Source organism: Thalassophryne amazonica, chromosome 20 (genome assembly GCF_902500255.1).
Source record: "Thalassophryne amazonica chromosome 20, fThaAma1.1, whole genome shotgun sequence".
NCBI lineage: Eukaryota > Metazoa > Chordata > Actinopteri > Batrachoidiformes > Batrachoididae > Thalassophryne > Thalassophryne amazonica.
In genome coordinates, this window is record NC_047122.1 from 46,723,575 (window position 1) to 46,749,445 (window position 25,871).

Sequence of the window (25,871 nt, forward strand, 5' to 3'; positions counted from 1 at the left end):
GAGACGCTGCCGCCTCGAAGCGCAGATCGCCGTCAGGCGCCGTGGACCGTCCTTAAAGCGACACTACCAGACCAAAATCTCTCATCAGCCGTTAAAATTTTTACCGAAAACCAGCTGAATTTATTGAATGGTGTCCACTCAGTTGTGCCTTACAGTTTTGAAAAAAATTTTTATCAAACAAAGCAACAGTCTCTGAGCCATTCCTAAACAATGAAAAAAATCGACGAGAGGGTGGACGACTCCTCACTCAAAGACTGCCCACAGGCGAATGACGGAACCGACAGGCGTGAAAAAACTCTCGCATGCCCACGAGGGTTCAAGCATGTCTGATGTAATCACACGTGATTCAAATCCATATGGTTTTTGAAAAAATAATAAGGTCGGATACTTTTCTAATAGACCTCGTACATTTGAACGAACTCGTCCTAGGGATTTCATCTGATCGTCTTCAAATTTGGTCAAAATCATCACAACACAATGGTGATCAAAAGTTATCAAAAGATTCTAATTAAGTCAAAAGGCGTGGCTGCTAGGGGTCGTCAAAGTTTGGCGAGCTTTTCGGAGCACGCCATTTCACTTCGAACGGCTGTCACACCCACATACTTCATCGTAGATCCTTCAAACTTGCTGGACATGAAGAGGGCTCTGCCCTGAACGTCTACATATCTTAAGTTCCCACCTGCGCCATAGCGCCCCCCGGTGGTGGCGGGAAATGTCCTATTTTTACTTTAAGAGGTCCTGATGTCACATACTTAACCCAATTAACTTCATTCCACATCGAAAACATGCAGAACAAATTGGTGAACGTAGGCGATGGATGCCGTGAAGTTACGAGTAACGGCGTCCGTGTGGTGGCGTGCCGAATATTGCCCATTCGCCATGAAATTACGTTCTTCATTTTGAAGGCTTTAATTTTGTCATATCATCATGAAAATTGATACACAGGTCGAGCACGACAACCTATTACAATTCATGGGTGGGGCAAAATGCCTCAATAGCGCCCCCTTGAAACTTTCAAAAAACCCTCCCCATAGGGTTTTTTTTGGAGTAGGGAGATGAAAATTGGTACACGTGTGACTTGCATAGACGTACAAAAGTCTCTTGCACCATGAGTCTACTCCAAACAGGAAGTCGGCCATTTTGAATTTTCTTCTCATTTTCAAATGATTTACACATGTATTTGAACGAACTCCTCCTAGGGATTTTGACCTATGCACTTCAAATTTCTTTGACAACATCCAAAGATGATACTGACCCAAAGTTATCGAAAGCTTTTCTCCATGTTGAAGGGTGTGGCCGCTATGGTGCCACCATTTTGACCCTTTGCCATGGAACATCAAATCATGATAACTCCTTCATGCTTTGCCTGATTGACTTGAAACTTCACATGTATGATGACGGTTGGCCCCTGAACACACCCAGCCCCTCTGTTTGTACACTGAGCGCCCCCTAGTGGATGAACAATCAACATGTCATAACTCCTTGATGCAGTGTGTGATTTGTTTAAAATTTTAACTATGTGATGACTGGTTGCCCCTGCATGCACATGCCCACATGTGGTCACAAGGGCACCCACTGGCCTGGGTAGGCGGTTGCGCAGAACGAGGGCCCGTATATGACTGCTTGCAGTCCTAGTTTTTTTTTTTTTTTTTTTTAGCAGAATAATTGGGATATTGTTGCTGCAACTAGATTTGACTTGACATATGTGGGTTTCATTTCCCATTAAAATGTTATGAATTTGCCATATTGTAAGAATGTGGACAAAAATATTTATCCAAATGCTTTTATTAATTTTAGTCATTTATCAGTGCGAAAATTTGTGCATTGTGCATAAAAGCACACATCCTACATAGACTGTCATTCTGGCCCTGTTACCTTATTATCATGGACCATGGACTACATAAAATCAAACATAAAATCATAAAATCTACAACCTAAATTTGAATCAAATCTGATTAATGCTTGACACTGGGAGCTGACACTAATCTGGACAAATACGACCAATAAGGTATGAGGACACAAACACATCACAACACCATGACACAGACCAGAGGAACCTATTCATCTACTACATCATCTACATCTGGAGACAAGAAGGATATAACTCAAAGGATTGCTGATCATGGAAAAGTAGAACTGAGAACATTTAAATACACAGACCACAATGTACTGGACTTGGAGCACGATATAGACCCGGACAATAATTTCTTCTCAAATATCAATGACAGTTGTTGGCTCTCACTGCAGTATTGTATCACTTCCTGTTCCGGAGCACAGCGGTGTTTTTCTGTATCTGTTAGCTGTTTAATCTGCACAGTTAGATTGATCTAGTTATCTAGATTACGATTTGTTTCCCAGTGTAATCTTTACGTGCCTTAACTAAAGCACTCCTTCTGCTGAATCACCTCTAAATTATTTACACATTATTCACTTTGCGTGTTTTTAGGAATCCGCTAGCTTAGCGTAGCTACTACCTCTTAGCCGATTTAGCATGGCGGCTTCTCCTGTCTCTCCCGCACTTTTCTGCTCTGGGTGTGAAATGTTTAGTTATTCCTCGGCCTCCTTTAGCAGTAACGGTACTTGTAATAAGTGTAGCTTATTCATAGCTTTGGAGGCCAGGCTGGGCGAATTGGAGACTCGGCTCCGCACCGTGGAAAATTCTACAGCTAGCCAGGCCCCTGTAGTCGGTGCGGACCAAGGTAGCTTAGCCGGTGTTAGTTACCCCCTGGCACATCCCGAGCAGCCGGGAAAGCAGGCTGACTGGGTGACTGTGAGGAGGAAGCGTAGCCCTAAACAGAAGCCCCGTGTACACCGTCAACCCGTTCACATCTCTAACCGTTTTTCCCCACTCGACGACACACCCGCCGAGGATCAAACTCTGGTTATTGGCGACTCTGTTTTGCGAAATGTGAAGTTAGCCACACCAGCAACCATAGTCAATTGTCTTCCTGGGGCCAGAGCAGGCGACATTGAAGGAAATTTGAAACTGCTGGCTAAGGCTAAGCGTAAATTTGGTAAGATTGTAATTCACGTCGGCAGTAATGACACCCGGTTACGCCAATCGGAGGTCACTAAAATTAACATTAAATCGGTGTGTAACTTTGCAAAAACAATGTCGGACTCTGTAGTTTTCTCTGGGCCCCTCCCCAATCAGACCGGGAGTGACATGTTTAGCCGCATGTTCTCCTTGAATTGCTGGCTGTCTGAGTGGTGTCCAAAAAATGAGGTGGGCTTCATAGATAATTGGCAAAGCTTCTGGGGAAAACCTGGTCTTGTTAGGAGAGACGGCATCCATCCCACTTTGGATGGAGCAGCTCTCATTTCTAGAAATCTGGCCAATTTTATTAAATCCTCCAAACTGTGACTATCCAGGGTTGGGACCAGGAAGCAGAGTTGTAGTCTTACACACCTCTCTGCAGCTTCTCTCCCCCTGCCATCCCCTCATTACCCCATCCCCGTAGAGACGGTGCCTGCTCCCAGACTACCAATAACCAGTAAAAATCTATTTAAGCATAAAAATTCAAAAAGAAAAAATAATATAGCACCTTCAACTGCACCACAGACTAAAACAGTTAAATGTGGTCTATTAAACATTAGGTCTCTCTCTTCTAAGTCCCTGTTAGTAAATGATATAATAATTGATCAACATATTGATTTATTCTGCCTTACAGAAACCTGGTTACAGCAGGATGAATATGTTAGTTTAAATGAGTCAACACCCCCGAGTCACACTAACTGTCAGAATGCTCGTAGCTTATTAATTAATCAAAAACCCAGACAGAGCTTTAATTCATTTGAAAGCTTGAGTCTTAGTCTTGTCCATCCAAATTGGAAGTTCCAAAAGCCCGTTTTATTTGTTATTATCTATTGTCCACCTGGTCATTACTGTGAGTTTCTCTGTGAATTTTCAGACCTTTTGTCTGACTTAGTGCTTAGCTCAGATAAGATAATTATAGTGGGCGATTTTAACATCCACACAGATGCTGAGAATGACAGCCTCAACACTGCATTTAATCTATTATTAGACTCTATTGGCTTTGCTCAAAAAGTAAATGAGTCCACCCACCACTTTAATCATATCTTAGATCTTGTTCTGACTTATGGTATGGAAATAGAAGACTTAACAGTATTCCCTGAAAACTCCCTTCTGTCTGATCATTTCTTAATAACATTTACATTTACTCTGATGGACTACCCAGCAGTGGGGAATAAGTTTCATTACACTAGAAGTCTTTCAGAAAGCGCTGTAACTAGGTTTAAGGATATGATTCCTTCTTTATGTTCTCTAATGCCATATACCAACACAGTGCAGAGTAGCTACCTAAACTCTGTAAGTGAGATAGAGTATCTCGTCAATAGTTTTACATCCTCATTGAAGACAACTTTGGATGCTGTAGCTCCTCTAAAAAAGAGAGCTTTAAATCAGAAGTGCCTGACTCCGTGGTATAACTCACAAACTCGTAGCTTAAAGCAGATAACCCGTAAGTTGGAGAGGAAATGGCGTCTCACTAATTTAGAAGATCTTCACTTAGCCTGGAAAAAGAGTCTGTTGCTCTATAAAAAAGCCCTCCGTAAAGCTAGGACATCTTTCTACTCATCACTAATTGAAGAAAATAAGAACAACCCCAGGTTTCTTTTCAGCACTGTAGCCAGGCTGACAAAGAGTCAGAGCTCTATTGAGCTGAGTATTCCATTAACTTTAACTAGTAATGACTTCATGACTTTCTTTGCTAACAAAATTTTAACTATTAGAGAAAAAATTACTCATAACCATCCCAAAGACGTATCGTTATCTTTGGCTGCTTTCAGTGATGCCGGTATTTGGTTAGACTCTTTCTCTCCGATTGTTCTGTCTGAGTTATTTTCATTAGTTACTTCATCCAAACCATCAACATGTTTATTAGACCCCATTCCTACCAGGCTGCTCAAGGAAGCCCTACCATTATTTAATGCTTCGATTTTAAATATGATCAATCTATCTTTGTTAGTTGGCTATGTACCACAGGCTTTTAAGGTGGCAGTAATTAAACCATTACTTAAAAAGCCATCACTTCACCCAGCTATCTTAGCTAATTATAGGCCAATCTCCAACCTTCCTTTTCTCTCAGAAATTCTTGAAAGGGTAGTTGTAAAACAGCTAACTGATCATCTGCAGAGGAATGGTCTATTTGAAGAGTTTCAGTCAGGTTTTAGAATTCATCATAGTACAGAAACAGCATTAGTGAAGGTTACAAATGATCTTCTTATGGCCTCGGACAGTGGACTCATCTCTGTGCTTGTTCTGTTAGACCTCAGTGCTGCTTTTGATACTGTTGACCATAAAATTTTATTACAGAGATTAGAGCATGCCATAGGTATTAAAGGCACTGCGCTGCGGTGGTTTGAATCATATTTGTCTAATAAATTACAATTTGTTCATGTAAATGGGGAATCTTCTTCACAGACTAAAGTTAATTATGGAGTTCCACAAGGTTCTGTGCTAGGACCAATTTTATTCACTTTATACATGCTTCCCTTAGGCAGTATTATTAGACGGTATTGCTTAAATTTTCATTGTTACGCAGATGATACCCAGCTTTATCTATCCATGAAGCCAGAGGACACACACCAATTAGCTAAACTGCAGGATTGTCTTACAGACATAAAGACATGGATGACCTCTAATTTCCTGCTTTTAAACTCAGATAAAACTGACGTTATTGTACTTGGCCCCACAAATCTTAGAAACATGGTGTCTAACCAGATCCTTACTCTGGATGGCATTACCCTGACCTCTAGTAATACTGTGAGAAATCTTGGAGTCATTTTTGATCAGGATATGTCATTCAAAGCGCATATTAAACAAATATGTAGGACTGCTTTTTTGCATTTACGCAATATCTCTAAAATCAGAAAGGTCTTGTCTCAGAGTGATGCCGAAAAACTAATTCATGCATTTATTTCCTCTAGGCTGGACTATTGTAATTCATTATTATCAGGTTGTCCTAAAAGTTCCCTAAAAAGCCTTCAGTTAATTCAAAATGCTGCAGCTAGAGTACTGACAGGGACTAGAAGGAGAGAGCATATCTCACCCATATTGGCCTCTCTTCATTGGCTTCCTGTTAATTCTAGAATAGAATTTAAAATTCTTCTTCTTACTTATAAGGTTTTGAATAGTCAGGTCCCATCTTATCTTAGGGACCTCGTAATACCATATCACCCCAATAGAGCACTTCGCTCTCAGACTGCAGGCTTACTTGTAGTTCCTAGGGTTTGTAAGAGTAGAATGGGAGGCAGAGCCTTCAGCTTTCAGGCTCCTCTCCTGTGGAACCAGCTCCCAATTCGGATCAGGGAGACAGACACCCTCTCTACTTTTAAGATTAGGCTTAAAACTTTCCTTTTTGCTAAAGCTTATAGTTAGGGCTGGATCAGGTGACCCTGAACCATCCCTTAGTTATGCTGCTATAGACGTAGACTGCTGGGGGGTTCCCACGATGCACTGTTTCTTTCTCTTTTTGCTCTGTATGCACCACTCTGCATTTAATCATTAGTGATCGATCTCTGCTCCCCTCCACAGCATGTCTTTTTCCTGGTTCTCTCCCTCAGCCCCAACCAGTCCCAGCAGAAGACTGCCCCTCCCTGAGCCTGGTTCTGCTGGAGGTTTCTTCCTGTTAAAAGGGAGTTTTTCCTTCCCACTGTAGCCAAGTGCTTGCTCACAGGGGGTCGTTTTGACCGTTGGGGTTTTACATAATTATTGTATGGCCTTGCCTTACAATATAAAGCGCCTTGGGGCAACTGTTTGTTGTGATTTGGCGCTATATAAAAAAATTGATTGAACTGATTGAATTATACAGATGAACAGTTTAATCGGCTCATTAAAACGGATAACAAATTATCAATAATCCATTTCAACAGCAGAAGTCTATATGCAAACTTTAACAACATTAAAGAATATTTAAGTCAATTTAAAAAATTATTTAACATAATTGCTATATCAGAAACATGGATCAATGAAGATAAAGGAATGGTTTTTGAACTGGATGGATATGAATTTAATTGTGTAAACAGAAAGAATAAGAGTGGAGGAGGAGTGGCTGTGTATGTGGATAAGAACATGGATTATAAAATAGTAGACAATATGACAACTGTGATCGATAACTTATTAGAATGTATAACTATTGAAATATGTGAAGAAAAAAGCAAAAATGTATTAGTCAGCTGTATATATAGAGCACCAGGATCTAGTATTGAAACATTCACTGACTGTATGGGAAAAATGTTCTCAAAAACTAATCAAAAACTGTGTTCATTTGTGATGACTTAAATATTGATCTGCTCAATCCAAATAAGCATAAAATAACAGATGAATTTATCAGTATAATGTACAGTATGAGTTTATATCCAAAAATCACCAGGCCAAGCAGAATTACATCCCATAGTGCTACCTTAATTGATAATATATTTAGCAATGATATTGAGAATAACACTGTGAGTGGATTATTAATCAATGACATTAGTGATCATCTACCAGTTTTCATCGTTTATAATACAATCCATCGGCGGAATCAGCCAGAGGAGAAAATAAAGTACAGGCGAGTGCGGACAGAGGAAAACTAAAGAAGGATTTACAGGAGCAAAACTGGGAAAAGGTATACAGTGAAAGTGATGTTGATAGTGCATATGAAACTTTTTTACAAATATTTACATCATTATATGATAAAAATTGTCCAATTAAACAAGACTACAGAAAACAAAAAATCCAAGATCGACCATGGATGACGAAAGGGTTACGAAATGCATGTAATAAGAAAAATACACTGTATAGAGAATTCATAAAACTAAAGACTAAAGAGGCAGAAAATAGATATAAGAAATACAAAAATAGATTAACTAATATTATACGGGTATGTAGGAAGGAATATTATAGTAACATATAATAACAAAAACAATATTAAAGGAATATGGGATATATTAAATAGCATTATCAAAAATGGTAATAAAAAACAGAGTTACCCTCAGTATTTCACTGATAATAATGTCAAGAACGAAAATAAGGATGAGGTAGTCAACGGTTTTAATAATTTTTTTGTAAATATTGGACCAAGCTTGGCAGAAAAAATTCCCAATTCCCAACCTGAGGATTGGGATAATAATCTCATAGAAAGAAATCCCTGTTCAATGTTCCTCACAGCAGTGGATGGAAAAGAAATTATAGACATTGTGAATAATTGTAAATATAAAACATCTACCGATTTAAATGAAATTGATATGGTGGTGGTAAAACAGGTCATTGAATGGATTGTAGAACCATTAACATACATCTGTAACTTATCATTTCAAACCGGTAAATTTCCCAATCAAATGAAAATAGCTAAGGTTGTGCCGCTGTATAAGACTGGGGATAGACACCACTTCACAAATTATAGACCTGTTTCTTTGCTTCCACAATTTTCCAAATTATTAGAAAAGTTATTCAATAATAGATTAGACAAATTCATAAATAAACATAAATTACTTACCGATAGTCAATATGGATTCAGAGCACATAGTTCAACATCACTTGCATTAATAGAATCAGTTGAGGAGATCACAAACGCCATAGACCACAAATTACATTCAGTTGGAATATTTATAGACCTTAAAAAGGCTTTTGATACAATCAATCATAACATATTAATCAGTAAACTTGAACAGTATGGGATTAGGGGGTTGGTGTTGCACTGGGTGAGAAGCTACTTAAGTAACAGAAAACAGTTTGTGAAGTTGGGGGAATATACATCATCATGCTTGGACAATGCTTGTGGCGTCCCACAGGGGTCAGTATTGGGTCCAAAACTGTTTCTAATTTATATAAATGATATTGTCAATGTTTCCAAAATATTAAAATTAGTATTATTTGCAGATGACACAAGCATTTTTTGTTCAGGGGGGGATTTGCAGGAGTTACTGAGGAGGATCAGTATAGAAATGGGAAAATTGAAAATATGGTTTGACAGAAACAAATTATCATTAAACTTAAGTAAAACAAAATACATGTTATTTGGCTATTGTAATACAGACATACAGGTTCAGTTACAAGTCGAGGGGTAGATATTGAAAGGGTACATGAAAATAAGTTTCTGGGGGTGATAATAGATGATAAGATAAACTGGAAGACTCATATAAAACATATACAAAGTAAACTGTCAAGAAGCATTTCAGTTCTAAACAAAGCAAAACATATTCTGGACCACAACTCACTCCGCATTCTTTACTGCTCACTGGTTTTACCATATTTACAGTACTGTGCAGAGGTATGGGGTAATACTTATAAAGGTACAACACAATCACTATCAGTAATGCAGAAAAGAGCTATAAGAATTATTCATAATACTGGCTATAGAGATCATACAAATCCACTATTTTTACAATCCAAATTCTTAAAATTCACAGACTTGGTTCATTTTCAAACAGTGCAAATCGTGTATAAAGCAATAAACAATTTACTTCCAGCAAATATTAAAAATATGTTTTTTTAACAGATCAGGAGATTGCAGTCTGAGGGGGAAATTTAATTTAAAGCATCAGTGGGCACGAACAACATTAAAAGGTTTCTGTATTTCTGTCTGTGGGGTGAGGATGTGGAACAGATTGGGAGTGGGGCTCAAGCAATGTCCAAGCATGAACCAGTTCAAACAGCGGTACAAAAATATGTTTTTTTCTAGGTATAGGGAGGAGGAAGGGTAATGAGGGTTAGGGTGTTTTTGTTTTTTGCTTCGGCTTGTAAATATATAGTATTTTGTATGTAAGTAGGTATGTGTAGGTGTATATTTATGTTTGTGTATATATGTGTGTATATATATATGTGTATGTATATATATGTATATGTGTGTGTATATGTGTGTATATATGTATATATATGTGTATGTATATTGATATCGGTTTAGGTGTGTAGGAATCTATGTGTATATGTGGCAAAGGGTATTACTGGTTGTGGGGAAGAAGGGGTAGGGATAAATAAGCTGATGCTTCACCCTACCCCTTTTCGGACATGTTGGGTACACAGTAGGAACTTTTTTGTTGTTGGCTTTACTGATCTATCTTGTAATTGTTGTTGTATCAAATGTTCGAAATAAACAGTTTTCATTCATTCAATCTCTGGCCAACTATTCCATAAGCACAGCAGACCCAGTATCGCTGATATCAGTACTGATACCGATACCGATACTTTTTCATATTTAAGCTTCATAGATCCAAAGGTTCCAAAAGACTTAGGATAGAATTTCGCCAAACATTGTACGTGACAACAAAATACTTTATTATCATAATCAACATTTTTGTTTAAAAAATATCACTCAACACAACTTAAAACAAAATCTCCTGAGGTAGAGGGCTGACAAACCACAATACAAGGGTGCGCTGTTCCGTGTTGTGTTACACAGAGCAGCGCTGCTCTTAGAGACAGAGAGTAGATTTTGATGAATCTGTGTGCGCAGCAGTCAGTGTGTGCGGGAGAGAAAAAAAGCTTGAGTATCGATCTTTTTACACAAGGATCGTTCAATATCATTACCAGCGTTGGTATCGATATTATTGATATTAGGATCAATCCGACCACCTCTAGTGTAGGGTCCAAGCCTGCGCACAATATCCTAGATGTGGTCTTACATAAGTTTTATGTAAAATCAAGAAAGATTTTCTGAATATGGTCTTGTCACCATGCCTAAAAGACTATTTGCCTTTGCAGCTCCTTTGGCTATGTATTTAGAAAAAGATAAATTAGCAGTTTCCAAAACACCAAGATCTTTCTCCTCAACAGATTTAACTTAACAAGTGACGGAAACTGGCGCCTGACCTGTGACCAGCAGTAAAATAATGACATGAGATTTAGAAAACTAATATTACTTTTATAACACTTTTGGGCAGCAAGGTGAATTAGTGGTTAGCACTGTTGCCCCACTGCAAGAAGGTGGTGGGATCACTTCTCACATGGTCCTTTCTGTGTGGAGTTTGCATGCTCTCCTCATGTTCACTTGAGCTCCCTCTGGGTGCTCAAAGACATGCAGGTTTAGTAAACTGGTGGGTTTAAATTGACTGTGGGTGTAAGTGTGAATGTTTGTAATACTAATCCTGCAACAGACTGGTGTCCTCTTCAGGGTGTACCCCACCTCTCACACTATGACTGCTGGGGATAGGGGGCTCCAGCAGCCCCTTGACTCTTGATTGAAGTAAGCAGGTGTAGAAAATGAATGAACACCAGTTTGACAATAATACATAATAATACATAATAATACATAATAACTTGAGGAGAAGAAGGAGGAAAGGAATCCAGAGAGAGAAGTCTTTTTGTTTTTACGATAATGGTCACTAAATTCATAGGGAAGCAAACAGTTATTTTCTGCTAATACCGAAAAACCATCTCACATTATGAATCAAATGTAGATTTGTGTGCTTGAAATATAATATTAATATAATAATATAATTTTTTTTCTGTAATTGCTCAGTTTTTTTGTCACTCAAGGGGTTTTGAACATTTTTTTAATATCACTGACCTCCCATCTTCTAGTATTTTATTTATGTATTTATTTGCTTTTTGCACTGTTTTATTTTGCAGTATCTCATCATTCTTATTCTGTCATGTTGTAGCTTTGAACCATACAGACACAGACACATGAATTGAAATCTGGATTACAATGTGCAAACAGAAAAGGAAAGATTTATATGATATGTTTGACATTCAGTAACGATAAGCTATAGATGGTATGGCAGTATAATGTGCTCTGTATAGAGGACATTATACTGGGTGCTGCACATATAGACGTCACAGCGGTGAAAGGAAAGTGTGTTTCAGCATGTTGCATTGACACCATCAGTCCTGCATACCTTTGCACATCCGTGCTTCTAGAGCACACAAAACAAATCAAACCCTGCACACACACACACACACACACACACACACACACACACACACACACACACACACACACACACACACACACACACACACACACACACACACACACACAAAAGATGGACCATCATTCTACACACACACACACTCATGCGTCAGGGGTCACATGCACTGTGGCCCCTGCAGCGTCTCATTCCAGGGCATCCCATACAGTGATGACTGATTCCTGCAAAGGATTTTGCTTCATCAACAGAAAACAAAGAGCGAACAACCCTTTGGTGGCCGTATTGTGTGTGACTTGCCCTCTTTCCCTCCACCCTTCTCTGTCTTCAGCTCAGAAAGGTGTGCAAGCTGAAAGGGTGCACTTCCAGAAACAAGGTAAGGCATCCAGTTTGCGTGCGTGCATGCACACGGGGAGGGTTGTTTATTCAAATTTGTGCATCCAAGAAAAATTCATCTGAATTCATAATGGCTGCGATTGGATGGAGGCTGGCAGAAATCAGATAAAAAGGTCATCTCCATTTAAGAGGATTTGGAAGAGAAAATCAAAGTGCAATGCCATAATAACAAATAATTTTTAACAGCGATGTATCGACTGAAGAACAGGTAGATGTACTTGTCTGGTTCTTTTAAATGTTGTCAAATGTAATGTTAAAATTTCAAATCAACAGCCAAACAACAGCTTGTTACATGTTCTTATGGAGTCATCTTTTCATCAATTATTCAGATGTTTCTTTGGGACTTTACTAGTTTCTCTTTGTATGTATGTTGAATGTCTGGCTGGTGTCATCTTTTAAAAACGTAAGACTAATTTGTGATTTATTTTCAGTGAAATTGAAACTTTTTTGAGTCGTTCTAAAAATGATCAGCAGAGATGTGTTTTGTTTGTTTGCTTATGTTGTTTGTTGAGTTTAAACAATACAAAGGTCTTAGAAATCCTAGGATTTAAATGTTAGTAAACAACCAAATTTTGAATTTACAAGTTTAATTTTAAAAACAAGTTACAAAGAATTTTATTTTTTCTATATTTTTGTATTTTTTTAATTAATACACAATAAACAGGGTAGCATAACAACAATAATAATAATAATAATAATAATAACTGAATATTGAAATGTTCAACATGATGTTGTGAAACCAATGAATCGTTCACTCAACTAATTCAGGAGCATTCTTTATGATAAATTAACTGATATTTACAAGCTTTTCATTATGTTTGCAAGCATCCTTTTAAAATTAGTTTAATATTTTTGCAAAACCAAAAGCAGCTCATACACTCTAAAAGAAGAATACACTGGCTCAACTTAAAAAAAAAAATTAAATTTAACAATTTGCATGGATCTTTTTAAGTAATTCCAACTCAGTCATTACAGAGTAAATGCCATGAGCTTTTTATAGGAAAACTAACTAGAGTTCACTAACACATTTAGGTAAGTAGTTAACACATTTGATTTTCTTTGTCTACAAAATAAATTAAATTAAGAACCAATTTCATTAAAAAAAAAAAAACGTGTTAATCGATGTCCATGGAAATTGTGACCTTAATTTTTTGAGGATTAGCAATTAATTTTATTAAAATCTGAATAAATTGCATATAGCAATTTCAGTTTTATGATCAAACTGTTTATTACTCGAGGCAATCAAAATATGGTCATCGGGTATTGCAAAGGCTTTGTGTCCGTCCGTCTGTCCATCTGTCTGTCTGTCTGTGCTCAGCATAAATTCAGTCCTATTACTGCCAGAGGCTTAAAATTCACAGGGAAAATTCTTGGGACACAGAGCTAGGAAAAGTTCAAAAAAGGCTATAAACTTGACCTATTTTAAGAGGGTAAAAAGTCACATTCTGTTCCCTATTTTTATGCTATGAATCATGCATTGCGTTATATTTTAAAACTACTGTCAACCTATGCCAAATGTATTAAAAACCATGGGCAATTCTGTAACAACATCTTGTATATCTTAACTTACTAAAATATGTACATGTAAAAAAAACAAAAAAAAAAAAACGACAACAACATATTTTGACATAGCTGCACAATAACACCACTGAACTTTTTTAAAGTGTATATAAAGTGGTAAATGTTGATTTTAGCTGTTTAATCTCAACTCGTGCATTCTGAAATATAACTAGATTTAAATTTGAATATGCAAAAACCTTATTTTTTTCGTGCTGAAAATACTCTTCAGTCTATGTTATCCAAACTAACCTCATGAATTTTTTTTTAGAGTGCAGTAACAAATCTGTCAGCAGCCTTAACATTCATTATTTTTGTAATCCTTGCCACATTACAGTTGTTCTGCGGTGTCTCCATTATCTCGCCTCAAGATGTACAGCTTCATGGGAGGAGGTCTGTTCTGTGCTATTGTGGCTAATATCCTGTTGGTGGTCTCAACTGCAACTGACTACTGGATGCAGTACCGTCTGTCTGGTAATTACGCCCACCAGGGCCTGTGGAGGTACTGCATGTCCAACAAGTGCTACATGCAGACTGACAGCATAGGTAAGATGCCCCCACTCTGCGGCACCAGGCAGCAACACAATGAAAAGACCTCCAGAATCCATGTCAGTAGATGACATATTGGACTTGTTTGATTCCAGCTTACTGGAATGCCACCCGGGCCTTCATGATCCTCTCTGGGATGTCGTGCTTCGGAGGCATCATCGCAGGCATCATGTCCTTCTCGCACTTCTCGTCTTTCGAAAAGTTTAATCGTTCCTTTGCTGCAGGAATCATGTTTTTCATCTCCAGTGAGTCACATTTCTTCTGATTTAAAACACAACATGATAAGCATGCTAAGCAAAGCTGATGCGCTGTATCCACCCCTCAGCGTTCTTTGTTCTGCTGGGTATGGCCATCTACACTGGGGTGACTGTGAACTTCTTGGGCAGGCGCTTTGGGGACTGGCGCTTCTCTTGGTCCTACATACTTGGCTGGGTGGCAATGCTCATGACATTCTTTGCAGGTGATAAAGGATAAAGTTCTGCAAAATGACATTTCTAAAGAAATGTAACATGAACTACTATTGCATCTGTAATGTATTTAGAAATCTATATGATATCCCCATCTCTGTCTGTTCCAGGGATTTTCTACATATGTGCCTACAGAATGTGTGAAAACAGGAGAGGATCTGGTCCACGCTAGAGGGAGACAGACTACAGAGGGCAGACACTCGCACCAAAGCAGTGTGGACTGATCTACTGAAGAGATGATGTCTCACACTGCTCCCGGAGGCCCATCAAGGTCTCAAAGTCCTTTTATTTTAAAACAAGTAATAGGACAGAAGACAACACGATTCAGAAATGTGTTCTTCAGCCGTGAGCATTCTCAGTATTATTTCACTTTCCTTTGCAAATCACTTAAAATGTCTCATTGGCATGCTCAATAAAGGTGTTCCTCTACTGCCAGTGTGATTTTTTTTCAGCAGGACACCACCAGAAGATGGCAGCTCTAAAGCGCCTCTCAAAGTGTGCAAGTACTTTTTTATTTGATTATGAAAACTCACCACTGAAGACACCGGCGGCTCTAGGATGGGACTTATATGGGCTGTAGCCTCCCCCCAGCCATCCCTCATAAAACCAAGAGAAAACTGCCATTTGCCATTCAAAAGCTAATTTTCTCAGCCACAGTTTCTTACCACCAAAATTATTTGTCCAATGTGGTTTGTATATCTATTGTACAAAACCCTGGGTTAAAGTTGCCTAGTTGGGTGGTTTTCCCAGGGTATATTTTGGGCTGGTCTAGTTTATACAATACTTCAGGGTACTGTATATTACAGTATAGTGGTATAGTAAGATGTTTATGCACTGCACTGGGATCAAATGAGCAAGTTCATTGCATGAAAGAAATGTATTATCCATCCATCCATGACAATGAAAATAATAATTTCCTCATTAAAGGCTGTGTACTAGATGAAAAATGTGTTGCAGAACATATATAGTGAGGAAATATGTAGCGTAAAACAGTCATTGAAGGTAAATCCATTGAAATGTTTGTGTTATTAGATTTGGCACTGTTTCAACACGTCTCCACCAGACTAACAGTGAAACATCTTTATAGGCTGTGACTTGCCTCTGGCAGAGGATAATCTTACACAACATATTTGATGAGAACACATGAGACAGAATGTTGAGAGAGATTGTTTATGTTTTGGTACAGCAGTAAGCCTGAGAAGAAGAAGAACAAACACACACACACACACACACACACACACACACACACACACACACACACACACACACACACACACACACACACACACACACACACACACACACACACACAGATGTCAGCGTGCAGCTGTGCTCAATTGCACACTGGGAACAACTTGGGGATTCACAGGCTTGTTCAATGACACATCAGTGATTTTCTTGTTTGATCAGGGGAAGTGAACCTATGACCTTCTGGTCACCTTTAGTCCAATGCTTCTCCAAGAAGTGAGACGTTGTTGTGTTTGTTGCTCAATATGTCTGATTATCAGGTGTGAGGAAATGAACTAGCTGCTGAAGTAATAAATACGTTGACTACTTGCTGATGCAGAAACAATGAGGGTACCAGCTTGTAAAACTAAACGCTACAAAAACAGTTTTGTACCAGCAGCCATCAGTGCTGTAAACAAGTAACAGAAACTTAAATATAACTTTTGTATTTATTTTTTGTATAGTCTCTTTTACGTTGTTTTTATGAACAGCACATTTTTATTTTCATTTATTTATTTTGTTTATTATCCTTTTGGCTCGGTATGATATGTTTTTAGACTTTTTATCTACTGATGTTTTAACTCATCTTGCTTTTATTCTACTTTGGGGCCGTCCTTGTGGTTCTTTTAGCTTTTTAGCACTGTTGTTGCTTTGTCTTGTTCTGTGTTTTGCTGTGTGTTTATCAAACGAGATGACTCACTCACTGTAAACTAATTTTACCCAAGGGTATATAATAATAAATTGAATCTGAATCTGAATCTTGACCAAGAACCATCCCTGGGTCTCAAGACGAGGCACCTAAGTGGCTCTACTCTTCTTTTTTTTAGATATTTAGATATATTTTAGTATACACTAGTAGAGTTCTACCTTAGAATTGGAATGTATAATAGAAGATATACCTTACTGAATTTTCATAAGTATATACCAGTCGGCAAACGTCAGCTCTTCCCAGTTTTTGCAAGAGTGAAGCCATAAACATGCACGCACGCAGAGGCCACTTGGCTATTATAATATTGATTGTTGTGCAGCTGTCTTTGCGTTCTCATGCATACCTACAAAAAATAAGGTTTGCAACTTGATAATTGATAAGTACTTTTCTACAAAATTGAAAAATATATATCACATTTGAGTTTTGCTGCATGAATACTTAGACCTTTTAAATTTGTTGTTCACACACTAATAAAGTAAAATAATAACCGTCATCGTTATCATCATCATTATTGTGATGACCCAAGGGTAAAGTTTATTTCCTTTAGATGTTTTATTGTGCTTTTATTTTTGTACTTCCTTCCAACCCGGAAGTGTATCGAAAAGGATAGTGTCGGAAGGTAACTTGACACAAGGTAAAAAACGAGGAGGGTGAGCAAACGCAAGGAGAAACGTGATGGAGCTCAAACGGGGAGAGAAAGTTTAGTTTTAGTCGAAAGTGGCTACAAGGTACGGTAAATTTATCGAGGAATATGTTGTAAATAAGCATGTTATGTCTTTAGTAAAGAGTAGAATATTAAGTTAAAACCCATAAGTAGTCTGTGTTCTAATGTATTGTTTTATTTCTTTGCCCCTTTTTCATAGCTCTTACGTTGGTTTGAGAACGGCAGAAAATCAATAAAACCCTTAAACCATCAGTCCGGGCTAACTGATTTCGACTGGAAGCTACAATTATCATCATCATCATCATCAGACACTATTTTTGTTTTTTCTAAAAATTGTTGAATGCCTAAAGTTTTTGTGGAGTCCTGTACATTGAATATGTGATGTTAGCCATCAGACATGCTTTATTCTGCATTGTTTACCATTACCAACTCTTCTGTCTGTAATTACAAATACTTGTAGCAAGTAAATCTACATAGGAAAGCCTCTCTAAAGGAGTGGTAGGTAGGTCTAGTCTGATGATAAATTTAAAGAACAGAGATGTTTGTAGATGTTGAGAAACATCTAGAAACAGCTGGTTTTAGACTTATATGCATTGTGTCACAGAATGGTGTGAAGTACAAACGCAGCCATTAAAAGAAAATTTTTAACTTTAAAAGTAGTACATTCTGTAACCAAGTCGAACACATATGTACACTCAACAAAAATAAATCAAATCAAATCAATTTCATTTATATAGCGCCAAATCACAACAAACAGTTGCCCCAAGGCGCTTTATATTGTAAGGCAAGGCCATACAATAATTACAGAAAAACCCCAACTGTCAAAACGACCCCCTGTGAGCAAGCACTTGGCGACAGTGGGAAGGAAAAACTCCCTTTTAACAGGAAGAAAACACCAGCAGAACCAGGCTCAGGGAGGGGCAGTCTTCTGCTGGGACTGGTTGGGGCTGAGGGAGAGAACCAGGAAAAAGACATGCTGTGGAGGGGAGCAGAGATCGATCACTAATGATTAAATGCAGAGTGGTGCATACAGAGCAAAAAGAGAAAGAAACACTCAGTGCATCATGGGAACCCCCCAGCAGTCTTAAGTCTATAGCAGCATAACTAAGGGATGGTTCAGGGTCACCTGATCCAGCCCTAACTATAAGCTTTAGCAAAAAGGAAAGTTTTAAGCCTAATCTTAAAAGTAGAGAGGGTGTCTGTCTCCCTGATCCGAATTGGGAGCTGGCTCCACAGGAAAGGAGCCTGAAAGCTGAAGGCTCTGCCTCCCATTCTACTCTTACAAACCCTAGGAACTACAAGTAAGCCTGCAGTCTGAGAGCGAAGCGCTCTATTGGGGTGATATGGTACTATGAGGTCCATAAGATAAGATGGGACCTGATTATTCAAAACCTTATAAGTAAGAAGAATAATTTTAAATTCTATTCTAGAATTAACAGGAAGCCAATGAAGAGAAGCCAATATGGGTGAGATATGCTCTCTCCTTCTAGTCCCTGTCAGTACTCTAGCTGCAGCATTTTGAATTAACTGAAGGCTTTTCAGGGAACTTTTAGGACAACCTGATAATAATGAATTACAATAGTCCAGCCTAGAGGAAATAAATGCATGAATTAGTTTTTCAGCATCACTCTGAGACAAGACCTTTCTAATTTTAGAGATATTGCACAAATGCAAAAAAGCAGTCCTACATATTTGTTTAATATGCGCATTTAATGACATATCCTGATCAAAAATGACTCCAAGATTTCTCACAGTATTACTAGAGGTCAGGGTAATGCCATCCAGAGTAAGGATCTGGTTAGACACCATGTTTCTAAGATTTGTGGGGCCAAGTACAATAACTTCCGTTTTCTTTCCGTTTTCTCTGAGTTTAAAAGCAGGAAATTAGAGGTCATCCATGTCTTTATGTCTGTAAGACAATCCTGCAGTTTAGCTAATTGGTGTGTGTCCTCTGGCTTCATGGATAGAAAAAGCTGAGTATCATCTGTGTAACAATGAAAATTTAAGCAATGCTGTCTAATAATACTGCCTAAGGGAAGCATGTATGAAGTGAATAAAATTAGTCCTAGCACAGAACCTTGTGGAACTCCATAATTAACCTTAGTCTGTGAAGAAGATTCCCCATTTACCTGAACAAATTGTAATCTATTAGATAAATATGATTCAAACCACCGCAGCACAGTGCCTTTAATACCTATGGCATGCTCTAATCTCTGTAATAAAATTTTATGGTCAACAGTATCAAAAGCAGCACTGAGGTCTAACAGAACAAGCACAGAGATGAGTCCACTGTCTGAGGCCATAAGAAGATGATTTGTAACCTTCACTAATGCTGTTTCTGTACTATGATGAATTCTAAACCCTGACTGAAACTCTTCAAATAGGCCATTCCTCTGCAGATGATCAGTTAGCTGTTTTACAACTACCCTTTCAAGAATTTTTGAGAGAAAAGGAAGGTTGGAGATTGGCCTATAATTAGCTAAGATAGCTGGGTCAAGTGATGGCTTTTTAAGTAATGGTTTAATTACTGCCACCTTAAAAGCCTGTGATACATAGCCAACTAATAAAGACAGATTGATCATATTTAAGATCGAAGCATTAATTAATGGTAGGGCTTCCTTGAGCAGCCTGGTAAGAATGGGGTCTAACAGACATGTTGATGGTTTGGAGGAAGTAACTAATGAAAATAACTCAGAACAATCGGAGAGAAAGAGTCTAACCAAATACCGCATCACTGAAAGCAGCCAAAGAGAACGATATGTCTTTGGGATGGTTATGAGTCATTTTTTCTCTAATAGTTAAAATTTTATTAGCAGAGAAAGTCATGAAGTCATTACTAGTTAAAGTTAAAGGAATACTCAGCTCAATAGAGCTCTGACTCTTTGTCAGCCTGGCTACAGTGCTGAAAAGAAACCTGGAGTTCTTATTTTCTTCAATTAGTGATGAGTAGTAAGATGTCCTAGCTTTACGGAGGGCTTTTTTTTATAGAGCAACAGACTCTTTTTCCAGGCTAAGTGAAGATCTTCTAAATTAGTGAGACGCCATTTCCTCTCCAACTTACGGGTTATCTGCTTTAACCTGCGAGTTTGTGAGTTATACCACAGAGTCAGGCACTTCTGATTTAAGGCTCTCTTTTTCAGAGGAGCTACAGCATCCAAAGTTGTCCTCAATGAGGATATAAAACTATTGACGAGATAATCTATCTCACTCACAAAGTTTAGGTAGCTACTCTGCCCTGTGTTGGTATATGGCATTGGAGAACATAAAGAAGGAATCATATCCTTAAACCTAGTTACAGCGCTTTCTGAAAGACTTCTACTGTAATGAAACTTATTCCTCACTGCTGGGTAGTCCATCAGAGTAAATGTAAATGTTATTAAGAAATGATCAGAAGTGGGTTTTCAGGGAATACTGTTAAGTCCTCAATTTCCATACCACAAGTCAGAACAAGATCTAAGGTATGATTAAAGTGGTGGGTGGACTCATTTACATTTTGAGCAAAGCCAATCGAGTCTAACAATAGATTAAATGCAATGCTGAGGCTGTCATTCTCAGCATCTGTGTGGATGTTAAAATCGCCCACTATAATTATCTTATCTGAGCTAAGCACTAAGTCAGACAAAAGGTCCGAAAATTCACAGAGAAACTCACAGTAATGACCAGGAGGACAATAGATAACAACAAATAAAACTGGTTTTTGGGACTTCCAATTTGGATGGACAAGACTAAGAGACAAGCTTTCAAATGAATTAAAGCTCTGTCTGGGTTTTTGATTAATTAATAAGCTGGAGTGGAAGATTGCTGCTAATCCTCCGCCTCGGCCCGTGCTAGGAGTGTTCTGGCAGTTAGTGTGACTCGGGGGTGTTGACTCATTTAAACTAACATATTCATCCTGCTGTAACCAGGTTTCTGTAAGGCAGAATAAATCAATATGTTGATCAATTATTATATCATTTACTAACAGGGACTTAGAAGAGAGAGATCTAATGTTTAATAGACCACATTTAACTGTTTTAGTCTCTGGTGCAGTTGAAGGTGCTATATTATTTTTTCTTTTTGAATTTTTATGCTTAGATTTTTACTGGTTGTTGGTTGTCTGGGAGCAGGCACCGTCTCTACGGGGATGGGGTAATGAGGGGATGGCAGGGGGAGAGAAGCTGCAGAGAGGTGTGTAAGACTACAACTCTGCTTCCTGGTCCCAACCCTGGATAGTCACGGTTTGGAGGATTTAAGAAAATTGGCCAGATTTCTAGAAATGAAAGCTGCTCCATCCAAAGTGGGATGGATGCTGTCTCTCCTAACAAGACCAGGTTTTCCCCAGAAGCTTTGCCAATTATCTATGAAGCCCACCTCATTTTTTGGACACCACTCAGACAGCCAGCAATTCAAGAAGAACATGCTTAGCCGCAAGAGCAGAAAAGTGCGGGAGAGACAGGAGAAGCCGCCATGCTAAACCGGCTAAGAGCTAGTAGCTGCGCTAAGCTAGCGGATTCCTAAAAACACACAAAGTGAATAATGTGTAAATAATTTAGAGGTTATTCAGCAGAGGGAGTGCTTTAGTTAAGGCACGTGAAGATTACACTGTGAAACAAATCGTTATCTAGTTAACTAGATCAATCTAACTGCGCAGATTAAACAGCTAACAGATACAGCAAAACACCGCTGTGCTCCGGAACAGGAAGTGATACAATACCGCAGTGAGAGCCAACCACCAGTAGAGGTTACAGCGGAGATTGGTACAAAATATACAAGGAAGGAAGGAATATAAACGCAACACTTTTGGTTTTGCTCCCATTTTGTATGAGATGAACTCAAAGATCTAAAACTTTTTCCACATACACAATATCACCATTTCCCCCAAATATTGTTCACAAACCAATCTAAATCTGTGGTAGTGAGCACTTCTCCTTTGCTGAGATAATCCATCCCACCTCACAGGTGTGCCATATCAAGATGCTGATTAGACACCATGATTAGTGCACAGGTGTGCCTTAGACTGTCCACAATAAAAGGCCACTCTGAAAGGTGCAGTTTTGTTTTACTGTGGGGGGGATACCAGTCAGTATCTGGTGTGACCACCATTTGCCTCATGCAGTACAACACATCTCCTTCGCATAGAGTTGATCAGGTTGTTAATTGTGGTCTGTGGAATGTTGGTCCACTCCTCTTCAATGGCTGTGCGAAGTTGCTGGATATTGGCAGGAACTGGTACACGCTGTCGTATACGCCGGTCCAGAGCATCCCAAACATGCTCAATGGGTGACATGTCCGGTGAGTATGCCAGCCATGCAAGAACTGGGACATTTTCAGCTTCCAAGAAGTGTGTACAGATCCTTGCAACAAAACAGGTTTTTTTTTTTTGAATTTTTTTTGCAAAGTTATTAAAATAAAAAACTAAGAAATCACGTACGTAAGTATTCACACTCTTTGGTCAATATTTTGTTGAAGCACCTTTGGCAGCAATTACAGCCTCAAGACTTCTTGAATATGATGCCACGAGCTTGGCGCACCTATCTTTGGGTAGTTTTACCCATTCCTATTTGCAGAACCTCTCAAGCTCCATTAGGTTGGATGGGGAGCATTGGGGCACAGACATTCTTAGATCTCTCCAGAGACGTTCAATCTGATTACGGTCTGGGCTCTGGCTGGGGCACTCAAGCACATTCACAGAGTTTCCCTGAAGCCACTCCTTTGATATCTTTGCTGTGTGCTTAGGATCATTGTCCTGCTGAAAGATGAACAGTCACCCCAGTCTGAGGTCAAGAGAGCTCTGGAGCAGGTTTTCATCCAGGATGTTCACTGCTATGCTGATGATTTCCCTGCTATGCTGATGATACTCAGTTATACATGCCGATAACTGCTGGAAATATCATCCACATAAAATCCTTAGAAGATTGCCCTGCATCACTGAGAAGCTGGATATCGAGTAACTTCCTACCTTTAAACTCTGATAAGACTGAAAACGATGGTTCTTGGTCCAGTGAGACATCAGCATCAATTTGACCAGCTAACGCTTGGCCTACGCTCATGTGTAATACATCATGCAGACAAAATGAGGGACCTTGGGGTAATTTTTGATCCTATGTTGTCGTTTGACCTCCACATTAGAAATATAATGAGGACTTCTTTTTCCACCTGCGAAATATAGCGAAGATTCTTCCCATCCTGTCTATGGCTGATTCTGAAACCCTGATTCATGTGTTTGTCTCTTGGACTGCTGCAATATTCTATTTTCTGGTTTACCGCAGTCCAGCATTAGCAGTTTCCAATTGGTTCAAAATGCTGCTGACAGAGTTTTGACACGAAGCAGAAAGTTTGCCACATTACACCCATTTTGACGTCTCTTCACTGGCTTCCTGTCTTCACGGACTGGCACCTCCCTACCTAGCTGATCTAATTAAACCCTACGTACCAGCCCAGGCTTTGTGTTCTCAAGGTGCAGGACTACTTTGTGTCCCTATAGGTGAATAAAAAGTCTGTGGGTCATAGAGCTTTCTCTTATCGTGCCCTTGTTCTGTGGAATAGTCATCAATAAAACAGTCAGATTCTGTAGAGATTTTCAAGTCCAGACTTAAGACACACTTTTTTCCCTTTCGTATGGCGAGCATACTGGCGTAGTATGTTTCTATGCTTTTTACTCTTCTAATTCATTTTATTAGTAAACGGAGTGTGCCGCGGCCTGAACTTTATCTAAATTCTGGGTCTTTTAGTGAAGCTTACGGCTAGTGGCCGGTGATCACCTTCGTATTTTTGTTTTTTTGTTGTTATTACTTAATGCTGACACATTACACTGTATTTGTCTTTCTGATGCTTGATTCTGCTTTTTTCTTTTCTCTCTGTTTGAGGTGCGGCTCCATCCAGAGATGGGTGTGGTATCTGCCCCAGAAACCGTCCAGTGCCATGTGCCTTTTACTAAGGAGTGGCTTCCGTCTGGCCACTCTACCATACAGGCCTGATTGGTGGATTGCTGTAGAGAGGGTTGTCCTTCTGGATGGTTCTCCTCTCTCCACAGAGGAATGCTGGAGCTTTGACAGAGTAACCATCAGGTTCTTGTCACTTCCCAAATTAAGGCCCTTCTCCCCCGTTTGCTCAGTTCAGACGGGCGGCCAGCTCTAGGAAGAGTCCTGGTGGATCCGTACTTCTTCCATTTATGGATGATGGAGGCCACTGTGCTCATTGAGACTTTTAAAGCAGCAGAAATGTTTCTGTATCCTTCTCTAGATTTGTGCCTTGAGACAATCCTGTCTCAAGGTCTACAGACAATTCCTTTGACTTCATGCTTGGTTTGTGCTCTGACTGTCAACTGTGGGACCTTATATGTAGACAGGTGTGTGTCTTTCCAAATCATGTCGAACCAACTGAATTTATCCCAGGTGGACTCCAATTAAGCTGTAGAAACATCTCAAGGATGATCAGTGGAAACAGGAGGCACCTGAGCTCAATTTTGAGTTTCATGGCAAAGGCTGTGAATACTTATGTACATGCGATTGCTTCGCTTTTTTATTTTTTATTAATTTGTAAAAATCTTTTTAAAAATCCTATTGTCATTATGGAGTATTGTGTGTAGAATTTTGAGGAAAAATAAATAAATTTCATCCATTTTGGAATAAGGCTGTAACATAACAAAATGTGGAAAAAGTGCAGTGCTGTGAATACTTTCCAGGCGCAGCGTAATTCTAAATTCAAATGAAAGCTTTCAAAGTGTGCTTTTGAAAAGACTTTATTGTGTTGCACAAGTGAGTGATAGTATATCATTTAGTGCACACAATGCACAAGACAGACAGAATAACATACTGCACAGGAAAACAAAGAACAAAAGTACATAATTTACAGATCTTTTCATAAATAACTTCAGCACATCGGTGAATACGGAGTGGTTCATTTTACATCAAATACACGTTATGAGTAGAAGTTTGCTGCAGAGTCCAAAAAAAGATTAATATTTACAACCCCAATTCCAATGAAGTTGGGATATTGTGTGAAATGTAAATTAAAAACAGAATACGGTGATTTTCAAATCCTCTTCAACCAATATTCAATTGAATACACCACAAAGACAAGATATTTAATGTTCAAACTGATAAACTTTATTGTTGTTGTGCAAATATTGGCTCATTTTGAAATGGTTGCCTGCAGTATGTTTCAAAAAAGCTGGGACAGTGGTATGTTTACCACTGAGTTACATCACCTTTCCTTCTAACAACACTCAATAAGCATTTGGGAACTGAGGACACTAACTATGAGTGTCGTGATTGGGTATAAAAGGAGCATCCCCAAAAGGCTCAGCTGTTCACAAGCAAAGATGGGGCGAGGATCACCACTTTGTGAACAACTGTGTGAAAAAATAGTCCAACAGTTTAAGAACAATGATTCTCAATGTTCAATTGCAAGGAATTTAGGGATTCCATCATCTACAGTCCATAATATAATCAGA

At 38.8% G+C, this 25,871-nt stretch overlaps 1 protein-coding gene and 1 long non-coding RNA gene across 2 annotated transcripts; one reads left to right on the forward strand and one right to left on the reverse strand.

The window, feature by feature from the left end:
- Positions 1–12,167: 12,167 nt before the first annotated feature.
- On the forward strand, positions 12,168–15,187 carry LOC117501353 (lens fiber membrane intrinsic protein-like). The gene is made up of 5 exons (XM_034160208.1): positions 12,168–12,244; positions 14,159–14,367; positions 14,466–14,615; positions 14,696–14,830; positions 14,948–15,187. The coding sequence occupies exons 2-5, from the start codon at positions 14,193–14,195 to the stop codon at positions 15,007–15,009; spliced, it is 522 nt and encodes a 173-aa protein (XP_034016099.1). The 5' UTR covers positions 12,168–12,244; positions 14,159–14,192; the 3' UTR covers positions 15,010–15,187.
- On the reverse strand, positions 13,147–21,061 carry LOC117501354. The gene is made up of 3 exons (XR_004558021.1): positions 21,048–21,061; positions 15,888–15,891; positions 13,147–13,254 (listed from the first exon to the last, which is right to left on the reverse strand). It is a non-coding gene; the product is annotated as an uncharacterized LOC117501354 (long non-coding RNA).
- Between the last annotated feature and the right edge of the window lie 4,810 nt (positions 21,062–25,871).

What these genes read in the sequence shown, in the direction of transcription:
- LOC117501353 (XM_034160208.1), top strand. Translation starts at nt 14,193, where the DNA reads ATGTACAGCTTCATGGGAGGAGGTCTGTTCTGTGCTATTGTGGCTAAT. An exon ending in CATGCAGACTGACAGCATAG is followed by an intron (nt 14,368 to 14,465) that starts GTAAGATGCCCC and finishes GTTTGATTCCAG; the next exon opens with CTTACTGGAATGCCACCCGG. An exon ending in GCTCATGACATTCTTTGCAG is followed by an intron (nt 14,831 to 14,947) that starts GTGATAAAGGAT and finishes TGTCTGTTCCAG; the next exon opens with GGATTTTCTACATATGTGCC.